Below are 14251 nucleotides of genomic sequence, written 5' to 3'. Positions count from 1 at the left end.
AAACAAAAAAAGTCAATACAAAATTACCAACTTCAAATTTAAATATGTGTGGCTACACTGAATGTCTATATATTTTTTTATTTTATGAGCCATACCTCATGCTTACCATACCTAACTCAGTCGGTTTGATTTCTACAGGCATTAGATGCAAAAATTCGACTGTTATTGTTCTGGTTTTTATTTTTGTGTAATTGTTTTTGCAGAATATCTTTCACGATTAATATAATTACAAATTTTGCGATTTATCATATCGTTATTATTATTTTGTGAAAGTTTAGGATTAGCAGGTAAATAACTGTACTAAAAATTCTTATTATTTCAGGTTAACCTCCTCGTTAGTTAACTCGAGGTCATAATAAACTAAGTATTTATTATTACAGTAAAATGCCAGAATTAACCGAAATTGACTCTAACAAAAAGGTAAGTTTTGAAGATCCAAAAAAAAATGCTGATAGTGACAGTGATTCCAGTTGTGCTGATGCAGCTGCAAACAAAGGAACTGAAAGTGGAAGCGGTGCAGTATCTGAAGACCTTTCTAACAAAGCTAGACAATCTAGAGGTGAAAAGAAGGCTAGAAAAATCATTTCAAAGTTGGGTCTTAAACAGGTATGGTATTATAAAAATGTATGAGTAAAAAACAATTATTGTAGTTGATTAATTTCAAAATTGTTTCACTATGGATTTATAAAAACAATATTTATTGGAGAATACTATTAAAATCATGAATTATTTAGTAAACAAATTTTGATGTAGATAATTTTCATTTTTTACTCAATTGTATGGTTTTCTTATAACCTTTGAAACTGAAATTCTGTTTCAGATTCATGGAGTGAACAGAGTAACAATACGAAAATCTAAAAATATTCTGTTTGTTATCAATAACCCTGATGTCTTTAAGAATCCTGCTTCTGATACATATATAGTATTTGGAGAAGCCAAAATTGAAGATCTTAGTCAACAAGCCCAGGTTGCAGCTGCTGAAAAGTTTAAGTCAGCAGATATGATGCCTAGTGTTTTGGACAAAGATGGAGCTTCAAGGCCAATGGTAAGTCAACCTATTCAAGAAGAAGAAGAAGAAGAGGGTGAAATTGACTACAAAGGTGTTGAAGAGAAAGATGTAGACCTTGTATGTGCACAAGCGCAAGTAACGAAACGTAAAGCTATTGAAGCACTGCTTAAGAATAACAACGATATAGTGAATGCAATTATGGATTTGACTATGTAAAACTAAGATGTATTAATTAACACTGCAAAAAAGATAAATCATTGTTTACTTATAGACTGATGTTCAGTTCAAAAAAAAAATTAACAGTTGGATACAAAAAATATACTATAAATGGTTACTTCTTAATTTGTGTAAATACTATGTTATATTACTTCTCCCCATTTTAAAAATCTTATACCAAGATTGTTTTTCGTATAAAATATTTAATAACATTATTATTTATATGATGATCTTTCAAATTGGTATATAAGTAACATTATTCCTCTTATATTAATTTATGTTCTTACCAATTTGATCAATTTGATGGATAATAAGAGCTATATGTTTTGAGTTTATAAAATAAATTATTAACAAAATAATATTTAGTATATCATAGTCTTTAATCCAATTGTTGTAGGATATAACAATAATGTAAGAATGTTAAAAATAACCTAATACATATTTCACTATGAAAAAAAAACTTCTGTAAATGTTATACATTTACCCAATAAATTATGAAATGCATTTTATGTTATATTCACATAAAATAATAGTACAATTCTTTAACCTCTAAATTTATCCTAGCATTGTATTTTAAAAGAAAGATATCTAAACGCAATTTCAGAAACTACTTTGTACTATATAGACTAAATTTTAAATTGACATAGTTTGGTTAGTAATATTTGTCAAAATTTTAAATAATGAACTCTTAAATATTGAGGGGAACAGAAATAAGTTTATGATATTGAACACTTCAAGATAATAATCTTCATAAACATTGAAAGTTACTCAAAACAAATTTTAGGGGGTTACTGATAGTTTGAAACAACAAAAAATTGACTTGGCAATGTATAATATAAGAATTAACTGTATTTTAACAAGTGCTTAATATCAATTTTAGTTAAAGAAATTTTGTACATTTTTATATGCATAAATTATAATAATTTTTTAAATTGGTAGTTAAGTATAATTGTGATGATTCTAGAAATTTTTGTAATTACATATTTATTAATACTCAAAAGTTATATTGAAAGATTTAAAAGGTATGTTATGTATAGTATACATATTATCAAAATAACACAGTATACATTGGTGTTACAGTTAAAAATATGATTCTTTCTTTCTTGAAAAAAGATGATTCTTTTTTCATAAATTTTAAGTTTAGGTAATAATTTTAATTTCTTGATTATTTACTTTTACATAATTTCATTAAAAAAAAAAATAATTGAACAGCTCTTCAAAAACAAGATTACTCCATTTTTAAAAAAATCATTTTAACAGTTATGCATAAAAATTAAAATACTGTCGTATATACATATTAAAAAAAAATACAATAAATAATTAAGAAAACTTTTTTTTAATTTACTGGTAAAGACGGATAAAAGGATGTCTAGTTTTTCTAACTTCCTAAAAATGATGCAAAATCTTAGCATGGTTACCTTAAACTGCAGGAGTTATTTAATTGTATAACACAAATAATCTCATTACTCTCCTATAAATCTCATGTAAAAATAAATACTATGAACCATTAATTTATCATTATCACTAAGATATCTTACGACTTATCTAAAATAATACACCTATACATTTTAAATTTATTATAATTAATTAATTACATTATACAACAGTTACAATATATATATATATAAATTATACAAGTTAAAAATAGTTTAAAAATGGACGTAAAAAAAATATATATATATTAAAATTGTTACAATAGTACCAAATAGTAACTACTAACGTAATGATGTTTTATATAACTAATTTATAATCATATATTCAATATTGATGTATAGTATTGGAAATTAAATAGTATATTATACAATTACACTTCATTATATTTATAAAAACGAAGTTTAATAAATTTACAAAAAACTTAGTAAATAGGTATTATAAAGGAATAATTGTTAATGTACATAATTTTATAGTAAAGTAATTAGAAAATATTATACGCTTAACATAATATTGTCTAAGCTAATATTTAAAATCACAGAAAAAATTCACCATAAAATAATACATTTCATTATAAAATACATATTCATGAAATGAAATACAAATAATTTATTATTTTATTTAAACTAGTTTATAGTTTTAAAGTGAATAACAGAAAACCTGATAACTATTTAAATGAACATTTATATTTTTAACATGTCTTATAAATAAAATGTTGTAATAATGTATAAGATGTATCAGATTTAGTTAAACAATAATGAATGTTATTTTAGCACAAAATTTTAATATTAGGAAAACTATAACAGTGATTATTTTAATACTTAAATGGTTGAGTAATGTATTATTTTAGCAAAATTTATCTAAAATTAATTTCTGTAATGAGGTTAAATTTTTACAAAGGGAATGTATATTATTGATTTAGAAACTAATTTTTTTATAATTTATTAAAAAAAAACAAATTGTAAACATTGATAAATAAAACAGTAAAATTAATTTGTTTAAACTGATATCACAAATTTATCGACCACATATATTGGATAAAGTAATGCAATAGTAACTTATAATTTAGCATTGCTTTCATCCAGAGGAAAATTAGTTTAGCCAAAAACCAGCTTAAAATGCACCGTATAAATACGATCTCATCAGTCTTATAGTTATGGAAAATTATTTATTAAATTTTAAGACTGAATTTCAACATAACAAGAAATAATTGCCTAAATACGAGCCTCACTTGGATGTTGACTAGCTTTCATACCTCTACCAGTCCAACGAACATCTTCTTTCACTGTCAAAGGTGAACTATTATCAACACCATTGTTTTTAGTTGGTTGAACACTTCCAACTACTACTAAAGCTGATGCTATTGCTAGACCTATTTAAAGTACAAAATTTTTAATTTAAAACAATTATAATTGATATAATTTACAAACCAGAATGTCCATGAGGTGTATATTGGTCATTTCCAGTAGGTTGTCTAACAAGTAAAGTTAATACTGCTGCTTTGTTTCCAGAACATGGTTCCAAGGCCACAGGGTTTGGTACATCCTAAAATAATATTTAAATTACATTTTAGAGTATTAAATACATATTTATACATAATATAATATATTAAATTTTTTTATAAAATTGAGTTCATTTCAATATTTTAACATAATTAAATATTACCAAAGAATAGATACATTGATCCTTAAAATATTATATGACACTAAAAATATGTTCCTCATACAATAGCTGTTGAGATTAAAAATAAAATACTTAAGTCCAAACTTACCACACACTGTATACTTTATTCCTAAATACATTTTACCTAAATTACTACAGATGCTAAATTACAAATTTGATGCATTAGTATAATTAAGGTAAAAAATATATTTCATTTTAATAGTATTTTACAATAAAAATATTTTGCTTAAAACTTATGATTGATAAAATGTGTTCTATGTAGGATACGAGAAGATTTTCTAAACTCGTACTAATTTGAATTACTAAGAAAATAAAAGTAACTTAAAATGTTACTATCATTTATATTAATATACAATTAATTAAAGGTTAGCTTATTTATAGATTGGTTTAATTGAAAATTAATAAATTTTCAACATCTCACAAATGTCTTTCAAGGTTCTTTAAATGAGATTGCCGTTTGACAATTTTATCTTAATTAATAGTACTTACTATTTTACGCTTTCTTAAATTATTAGAAACTGATATTGTTGGTATTTGACAGTTTTTGGCTATATTACGTTTTTCTAATTCAACTTCCACAACAGAAAACGGTCTACTTGCCATTTGTTCCATTTCTACAAACATTCTCTAAAAAAATAGAAATTAAACTAAAATTTATATTTTTATACTAATTAATGTTTATAAATTTTTGTATTATTACTATACATATTATATTATATATAATACAATACATTTAAAAATATATTTACACAAAAATATAATGTAAATAACTTATGAATTGCTGTAAAAATATATATTACTACTATTACAACCTGAAAACTCCCTCTTTTTTAAAAACTACTTTACATAGTGGCCCAAAAAAACAGATAAGTTCAATAATTTATCATTAAGTTATAGCAAAAAAATAAAAAAGTTTTCCACATGTTTAAATAAATATTCCACATAATAAATAAATAAATTTATTTATTATTTCTTTTGATAATTTTTCAAATAATAATTATACCTGTCTTCGACGGTACATATCATATTTTTGTTTAAGTTTCCATAGTATTGCAGCTACTAATAGTAAAAGAAGAAAGCATCTAAATGTAAAATAAAAATATAGAATTAAATTTTTAGTATAAATTAAATCAGGGATATTTAAATATGGACAAAAAAAATGATGTATAACATGATAATTAATTTTATTTTTTTAATAGTGTTCAAGTTAACACTTTTCCTTTATCAAGATATTAACTGTATTATAAATGGTAGACAAACTTATAAAACTGAGCATAACAAAATAAAACCCAGCCTTATAAACTAAATAATAATAATTATAAAGGATTTGTAATGATTTCACGAGTCAAACAATAAAACTTACGAAGAAAATGTAATAAAGAATTGTTGAAGATTTAATTTAGGATACTGAGAAAAAGATATTTGAATCCATAGTGGGGGTTTAAAGTCATATACATAAACATAAAAAGTTGTCAATGAAATATTTCCATCAGTTCCAAACATATAATCAGATTTTAAGAATTTAGTTCTAAAATTTGTACAGTTCTGTAGAGGTAGTACCATTTTTTCAGGACCATACGCTAAAAAATAAAAGCAATATAAAAAAAGAGTTTCATAACTTTTTATATTTTTATTATTATACTACCAGGTCTAACTGTAATATTCATTTTAGCCATCACAGAACATGTTATACTAAAATCAGCATCTACATCCGCCTTGGATGGAGAATTTTGAAAGTTAATCTGTGTAAATCTGAGATCATCTTTTTTGGAGAGATTAAATGTAAATTGATAATCAATTGTCAGATCATCTAAAATAAAAATTATTAAGTGTTACAATTGATATAAAAAAAAATTGTTCAACTTACAAAAACAAGAGCCATGATTTGATGGATCACCTAGGTAATGGTTATTTGTATCACATTTTTCACAGTTATCTCCAATGATACCTTTCGTTGTACAAAAACATTTACCATTTTCTTGATTGCATTGATTTCCTTGATTATTACAACGACACTCTATAGTAAAAAAAAAATTTTTTAATTGATTATTTGATGAAATTAAAAGAATATTTTTTACCTTTACATTCTCCTCCATTAATTGGATTTCCGTAATAACCTTTAATGCACAATTCACAATTTCGACCTTCTGTAGAATTTGAACATGGGTGTATACATATATCTGTATTGTTCAAACATGTACTATGACCATTACATTGACAAGCTAAAAAAAAACAAATTTTATGCTTATAAATGACAAAGTTAAATTGAGATTTCTTTTTTATACATTCAACTTACTGGGACACTGAGTGAAGTACCATTTGCTCAAAGAACATGACTGAGGTGGAGTACTACCACCAGCCATACAAGATCCAAGACCTGTACCAGATCCATCATCACACCAACCACACTCGGGATCACTTCGACAATCTACACATGTGCGATAAAAATTGCATTGAGAATTACCTAAAAAAATTTAGAAATATAATAATTTTACACTTTACTTATTATTTTTCGAATAGCTATATTACAAATATAACATACCAGGTGAAGTACGACAACGATGTTCATCAGTTGTCCATTCTCTACACTGGCCATATGGAAAAGATGATGTATATGCATTTTTGTCAATACATCTTTCATTGTTTTGACACCATATGCATTCATCTTTAGTACAATTAGTACACTCAGTATAATGATCACAAACACTTTCACACACATCAGGTGACTTAAATATAAAAAAATATATAATTATTTACATAGCTTCAAGACTATGTTTAAAATAAATAAGCAATTTTTTCATCACCCCTTTAATAGTAAATTGAGGAAACAAATTAATTTTAATTGAGTTTACTAATATAAACTCTACTCTAGCTAATGATTATTTTAACAAATGAAAATACAAAATAATATTATAAAACCACCTTTGATTCATATGCTGTAGCAGAATTCATGATAGGCATACATAATGGTGTTTCAAGTTTAGAATTCCAATAACATCCTGTGTGAGTGACACATGATTGACAGGAATGTAAATGACTACATCTCATGTGATCAGTATTATCATTACTACACTGATATTCAGATGTTATTGGCTGATAAAATTTGAAAATTATTACAAAAATTATTTATTCAAAATAAATAAATTATAAACATACTCGTTCACTATTAAATGGCATTCCTTCTTGTGCACATTGGTCAACATCATGAATACAAGAATTTGATGAGGGACACCAACCACAACGATGAGTGTGTACACAAGACTCACAAGTGGTCTGTTGTTTACATTGAACATAAATTTCTTTTACTTGAGATCTACTTTCTTCAGGACATCGACTTAAGATTTCACAACAGAAAAATTTTTTAGCAAGGTAATTCAATACAAATATTAAAAATATAATTAGAAATAGTTTTTGATAGGTATACTATAAGAATATAATCATGAAATAAACAGCTAAATAATTATAACTAAAACTATTACCTATAAGTTGACTCATAATCTAAGCCTGGAGCATTTATGGTAATTTCAGAGAATGCTAAACAAGCTGATTTCTCATGATCCCATATACATTTAACACCGAAATGACGACTATTCAAACAATTGTTTATCATATTATTTGATGAACAATTTCCAGGAGTAAATCTAATAATAATACATAAAATTAATCTGCAAGTTCTTAATATTTTTAATTGTATACTCACTTTAATATATCATTTAACATTTGTCCATTAAATCCACCATATATATAAGTTGACTTTTCAAATGTTATTGCAGAATGTCCAAATCGCATGACACTCGTGAATAAATTTGAGGGCAATGTTATTTGTACCCAAGAATCACAATAAGTATCATACAATAAAGGTTCAGAAGCATAACAATGGGCATCTGACACCATAGAATTTAAACCAGTATCATTATGAATATTTCCACCATAAACTAACATCAAACCTCCAGATGAACTTAACATTGAACCACTATGTAAAAATCTACCATTTGGTCCATTGCTCATTAAATACCTAATTAAAAATATAGAAATAATAATGACTGATTGTAATAGTATAAAATCAAAAATTAAATTTTTTGAGTATAGTACAAGAATGTTTGATAATCATAAAACTAGGCTGAATTATTTTTCAAAAAAACCTTAATCAATAGCTAATTAACATAAATACTAAAATAAATTATTATGTAATAGCATTTTAATAATAGGTAAACATTTTACAAAATTATTTATAAATGAAAATTTATAATAAATATAACATTTTTTGGAGAGTTCTAAAATGCATTAATAAAAAAAATTGTATTTTAATGTAATTACCATTTATGTGTATAAGGATCATATGAATACAACTTAGAAGATAAGGCAGATTGTAATGGACTCATTGACACATAACCACCATAAACTAGTATACGTTCAGTTACAGGATCCCATGCAGCACTATGACCATAACCACCTTTAACTGGATAACCTTTGGTTTTTACAACGGCCCATTCTCTTGTACCTAAAATAAGTTTAAAATAAGTTAACAGTTACATAATAAAAATCAAATAATTTATCCTACCAAAATAATATTCTTGCACAAAATTTAAAAAACCATAGGTAGGAGAATGTCCAAAAATAACTATCATTCTTTCTGTTATATAACGAGAATTTGATCCAGGTGAAGTAGATTGCTGAATTAATGAAGAAGGTGGTACTAATGTCGCTGTATGTCCTGAACTTCGTAAGGGACCACAAAGAGCTTGATTTGTAAAACCATTGTTTAATAAATTACGTTCACAAGAACCAGTATTAACTGTAACGTTTTCCCAAGATTTGGCATTAATATCATATGCCCACAACTCGTTACATACTGTACCATCGCTTTTCACTCCACCATAAACATAAATTTTATCCTAAACAAATATTAATCTTATTTTTTTATAAAAAAAATGTATTTTGAATACATACACCAAATAATACAGATGAGTGGCCATAACGTATGGTTGGGGTTGTTTTGCTTATGACATGGGGAGTTTCCCATACATGACCTAAAGTTCAGTTATAAATAAAAATACTGAAATTTATTTTAGTATGTGTATATTTTTACCATTAAAATCATAAACATATAGCATATGCCCTTTTTTAAAAGACTCTCCTCCAACTATGTACATTGAATCTTGCCAAACAACAGCTGTGTGAGAAGCAGATCCTTGTGGAATAAAATCACTAGTTTTAAGTACTTCCCAATATCCATGTTCAGCTACTTGACTGCAATCATCTCCTGAAATTGTTCAAACTATTTGTTTATAGAAGTTATATAAAAAATATAACTTATACTAAATAAATGAAAATAAAATCATAAAGAAATGTTTAATGAGAAATACCTCTATATTTTGGTTGACATACACAACAATGTAGTTCTCTATTACATTCACCATTGCTAGCAGTACAGTTATTTGGACAAATAGGAATATGGCATGCCTTACCAATGAAATTAGCATTACATGTACATACAGAATCAATACATACACCATTTCCTGAACATTCAGCTGATGATGTAGAACTAGGACATGAATTTAAACTGAAAAATGTAATACATTATAAAACAGTATAATATAAAGAGTTATGATGAAATATAATAAACTACATTTATTTTTTCAAATATATACCTATAAGTAATATTAAATCCAGATAAATTATATGCTATATCACTATAAAAATGTAGCAATGCAAATCCTGAATGAGCAACTACTTCTGGTACACTTTGTAGTGAGTAAGATTTTGTATACATCAAGCCACTTTAATTAAACAATAATCAATTATATTATTTTATTTTCAATTGAGTAAATAATTATTTAATTTATTCCAACCTGTAAACTCCAAGCAATGGGGAGTGTACACTGTCGCCATCATAAATGTATAAATGATCCCAACCACATTCAGTATTAAATTCTTCAAAATGTAATCTTATAGTTGAATTAGTAGAATTACCAGCTTCAATAAGCCAACTACATTTAACATCTAAAGAGTAATTTCCAATGCCATCAGATATGAAGCCAGAAGTTCCATTCAGTCTAAATTAATACGAAAACATACTTCAGTCAGAATTTTATAACAGTGAACATTTTAACAGAGTTAAAAATTAAAATTTACTTTTCTTTATTTAATTATTAAATATTTTACAAAACATTACAAAGTCATCTATCTATATACAAAAATACTAAATCTACTTAGGTTGGGTCTTATTTTTCATTAACATTCTATCTTTAAGCTCATACATCACCTTATTTGAAATATTTAGTTATAACTACTTATTTTTGACTTTAGTATTTTAGTTTTATAATCAAAATAAATTTTTATGTTAAAAAAAAACTCAAGTACATATAGAAACACAACTTATGTCTGTGAACTTAGAATAGTATCATTTAAGAATTATTAAAACATGATAAAACTATTTTTGAAATTAATTTTTTTATATAATTTGAACTATTTTAAATTATATAATAAAAAATTATTCTTCATATGTATGTAAAAACAAAAACTTATTTTACTTCTTTATTTTCATTGAAGAATTAAATAAATTTGTACATTTTAAAAATATAGTCAAAACATAATTAAAATAGCAACAAATAAAATTATATTTTATTAGTAGAGTTGAAATGACCCACATTTTATTTTATATTGATTGTTTTATATTTATTTATACTCACTTGACTTTACCACCACAATATTGACATTGATTTCCTTGCCATCCATCGTAGCATAAGCAAGTTCCATTTTGACAAACCCCATTACCGCAATCTAAATCTTTGCATTGATCTTGATTGCAATTTATAGTAGAAATCAAAAAAGACACTAGCATTAATGTATAAATAAACCTAAATAACACCCGTTTTCGCCGGTATTTTGATTTAAAAAGAAACAAAAACATGTCCACCAAAGCTTTCATGCGACTGAAAGCACTAAAAACTTTGGTCAGGACGATTTTTCACTTTATTATTGTTTACTACGGCAGTGTCCCAATTCGTTTCTGTGTGTATCAACGTATCTATATCTCTCTCGCACACACATCACAGGTTATACAGTTATCCATACGTAGCGCAAATGTATTGTGAAGGTATTAATGTTGTCAAACTGATAGTGCGATTTAATGTGATAACAGTGAAAAACAATAAAGGGAACATTGCTTCGCAAAAAGTGATAAGAACGACGAATCAAATATAATAAAATTATCGTTATGACACAGCAATGTAGAATTATTTTAGTATACTATAAGCCATTGGGTGACTGTCCTATGAACTAGAGATGGAAAGTTTAGTTCATTTCTGTGAATAGTTCATTAGTTCATTAGTTCATAGTTCATTCAAGTGAATAGTTCAAATGAACTATTCTTAAGTTCACTAATTTTATTGATCATGCTAATATTGTTTGGCAATGAACTATTCATTTTATCACTATTAGTATAGCAGTACACAGTTCAGTTGTAGTTCACACTACTTATGGGCAATTAAGTTATAAACTAACCCTTAACCTGAACATCATAAACTAAGAAAAAATTATTATCAATACCCTCATGGCTCATGTTATCATTATCACCTAATTCAAGGTAGATATATTGACCAGTAGTCCTAAGTTAAATCAGAATTCTGATCTAATATTTGTACATAGTATGAATTTATTTTATTGTTAAACAGTTAAAAACTGTGTAACATTTTAACAATATAATTTATTTGTTATCTAATTGTAAACAGCTATTAACCATTTACAGTATTTCGAACAACGAACCACAGAGAATTTTTAAAGAAGTTCGCGAACTATTTCATTTATACATTGCTACCAATTTTTTTCGAACTGTGAACTGTTAAGTTACAGGTACTGAAACAGTTCAGAATAGTTCATCTAAGTGAATAGTTCAAATGAACTATTCGTTCACGAACTTAACATCTCTACTATGAACATGGTAGCTATTTAACCCCATTGATTACTGATAGAAATGTATTCTTATCTTTTTATATTATGTACAATATAAACCCGAAATTTCCACAAAAATAATTTTTATTAATGACTTGTAATTTTTTTTAAATACTAGTTTTTAAATAATTTGTAAGTACTTAAACAGTTTTAAAAATGAGTGTAGATATGGCCGAAGAAGGACAAGTAAGAATTGAATATAATTAAATTGGATATTAATATACAATATCTTAACTTCCTGATACATCAATACCATTATTTCATAATTTACATGATTTTTTCATATTCTCTATTTTAATTTTTATATATTTTGTCATTATACAACTTTTAGTTTTAAAACTAATCTTAGCATTTTTTAAAATTACTTATTGTGCAAGGTTGCATAGTTTTCTTTTATTAATATCATATTGAATTTTATGATATAAAATCGAGCATCATACAGCCTTGAAAATGGTTACAACTAATATGCTTAAAAGGATGCAGGTTAAGAGTAAATAATATTTATTTAATAATTAATATTTAATATATGTTCATAAAAAGTACTTATATAATTTTAATATGACTGAAAAATTAGATAATATACAGATTAATTTGATTGTTATTAATTGTATTATATTTTAGTTTAAGTTTACCATTTCAAATTATATTTTATATTTCACAATTACCTTGTGGATTGCCTAGTTATTTATTTATTTTCTTTATGATTTTATAAGATATTAATAATATTAATGATGTTCTTTTCACTATTTTTTACTGATACAATTCTTGATTTGATCATATTAACATTAATATCTTAACATGTTCACCCATTAATAATTAATAACTTTTTGTTCATAAAAAGTTTTATGCTCACATAGTTTTATCTGTTATTATTGTCTTTTTTTAACTTTATTGGAAGTAATTTGATGGTACCTCCTCTCCTCTTTGATATTATTAAAACTTTTAAATTGTAATTATTTATTTTTGAAGATTTATTATAGTTTTTTTATCTTACGAGTTCTAAATTTGATTGGGTTTTCAATGCTGACCTCATCAAATTTTTAGGTTCTGTAATAATTTTTCAATAAGTCCTTTAATAAAATATTATATAGATCAAATAACTGAATAGATATTGTAAAAAAATTTGAAAAACACAAATTATTTCAGTAATTTATTTTAGTTAACCAAACCAACAACAATTTTGTTTTATTATATACAACTTTTTTATTGGGTTTAAATTCATAAAACTATTATTAAAACTAAGAAGTTAAGTACTACTGATTATATAAAAGAATTTATGGTCAATCAAAAATGTACTTAGATTAAGTGTTTAATTTTGTCTTGTTCTTTAATTATAGAGTATTTTGTTAATAGGATGACGAGACTGTAGGATATGGTGGTTGTGAAGGACCCGATGCAATGTATGTTAAGTTAATATCAAGCGATGGTCATGAATTTATTGTAAAACGTGATCATGCCCTCATGTCTGGCACTATCAAAGCTATGTTAAGTGGACCTGGTCAATTTGCTGAAAATGAAACTAATGAAATTCATTTCAGAGAAATACCGTATGTTAAATAGGCTAGAAATATCAGCTAAAATCAGTTAATAGGCTAGAATTTAATATGTTAATAATTTTAATTTTAGATCTCATGTTTTACAAAAAGTTTGTATGTACTTCACCTATAAAGCTCGTTATACAAATAGCTCTACTGAAATACCAGAATTTCCAATCCCACCTCAAATAGCTTTAGAATTGTTAATGGCAGCCAACTTTTTAGATTGTTGAACTAATGTTTATCAATCAATTGTGAACATGATTAATAATATTTTCCATGATAATTTCAGATTCATCTATTTATATAAAAAATCTTTGTATAATTTTAGAAGTTAAAAAATATTAAATGTATGAATTTAGAAAAAATAGTTTAAAGTACTTTTGTAAAAAAATCTAATAAATAACAAAAAATAAATTAATAT

At 25.2% G+C, this 14251-nt stretch overlaps 3 protein-coding genes across 3 annotated transcripts; 2 read left to right on the top strand and 1 right to left on the bottom strand.

Moving 5' to 3' along the window:
• The first annotated feature begins 96 nt into the window (after positions 1–96).
• Positions 97–1351, top strand: LOC126901637 (nascent polypeptide-associated complex subunit alpha). Its single transcript, XM_050678266.1, has 3 exons — positions 97–287; positions 381–606; positions 821–1351. Exons 2-3 carry the CDS (start codon positions 385–387, stop codon positions 1223–1225), a joined length of 627 nt encoding a protein of 208 aa, XP_050534223.1. The 5' UTR covers positions 97–287; positions 381–384; the 3' UTR covers positions 1226–1351.
• A 2479-nt stretch (positions 1352–3830) lies between these two features.
• Positions 3831–11417, bottom strand: LOC126901597 (attractin-like protein 1). The gene is made up of 22 exons (XM_050678181.1): positions 11032–11417; positions 10192–10395; positions 9991–10119; positions 9706–9902; positions 9429–9602; positions 9290–9369; positions 8901–9234; positions 8657–8840; positions 8040–8354; positions 7819–7980; positions 7496–7673; positions 7262–7432; positions 6882–7065; positions 6636–6803; positions 6418–6561; positions 6207–6356; positions 5985–6149; positions 5703–5919; positions 5343–5421; positions 4829–4966; positions 4087–4201; positions 3831–4028 (listed from the first exon to the last, which is right to left on the bottom strand). Exons 1-22 carry the CDS (start codon positions 11268–11270, stop codon positions 3871–3873), a joined length of 3885 nt encoding a protein of 1294 aa, XP_050534138.1. The 5' UTR covers positions 11271–11417; the 3' UTR covers positions 3831–3870.
• Positions 11418–12313: 896 nt separating this feature from the next.
• Positions 12314–14248, top strand: LOC126901643 (elongin-C). Its single transcript, XM_050678278.1, has 3 exons — positions 12314–12478; positions 13646–13839; positions 13919–14248. The coding sequence occupies exons 1-3, from the start codon at positions 12449–12451 to the stop codon at positions 14058–14060; spliced, it is 366 nt and encodes a 121-aa protein (XP_050534235.1). The 5' UTR covers positions 12314–12448; the 3' UTR covers positions 14061–14248.
• The last annotated feature ends 3 nt before the right edge of the window (positions 14249–14251 follow it).

This window comes from Daktulosphaira vitifoliae, unplaced genomic scaffold (genome assembly GCF_025091365.1).
Source record: "Daktulosphaira vitifoliae isolate Bord-2020 unplaced genomic scaffold, ASM2509136v1 Scaffold_3, whole genome shotgun sequence".
NCBI classification, from domain to species: Eukaryota; Metazoa; Arthropoda; class Insecta; order Hemiptera; family Phylloxeridae; genus Daktulosphaira; species Daktulosphaira vitifoliae.
Note: the sequence above shows the minus strand (reverse complement) of the source record. Positions and strands in the feature narration are given on the sequence as shown.

Coding starts and splice junctions, on each gene's coding strand:
- LOC126901637 (XM_050678266.1), top strand. CDS start 385: ATGCCAGAATTAACCGAAATTGACTCTAACAAAAAGGTAAGTTTTGAA. Junction 607..820: donor CAAAGTTGGGTCTTAAACAG/GTATGGTATTAT, acceptor ATTCTGTTTCAG/ATTCATGGAGTGAACAGAGT.
- LOC126901597 (XM_050678181.1), bottom strand. CDS start 11,270: ATGAAAGCTTTGGTGGACATGTTTTTGTTTCTTTTTAAATCAAAATAC. Junction 9,903..9,990: donor GGATTTAATATTACTTATAG/GTATATATTTGA, acceptor TACATTTTTCAG/TTTAAATTCATGTCCTAGTT. Junction 7,433..7,495: donor TGCCATTTAATAGTGAACGA/GTATGTTTATAA, acceptor AAATTTTATCAG/CCAATAACATCTGAATATCA.
- LOC126901643 (XM_050678278.1), top strand. CDS start 12,449: ATGAGTGTAGATATGGCCGAAGAAGGACAA. Junction 12,479..13,645: donor ATATGGCCGAAGAAGGACAA/GTAAGAATTGAA, acceptor TTTTGTTAATAG/GATGACGAGACTGTAGGATA. Junction 13,840..13,918: donor ATTCATTTCAGAGAAATACC/GTATGTTAAATA, acceptor TTTTAATTTTAG/ATCTCATGTTTTACAAAAAG.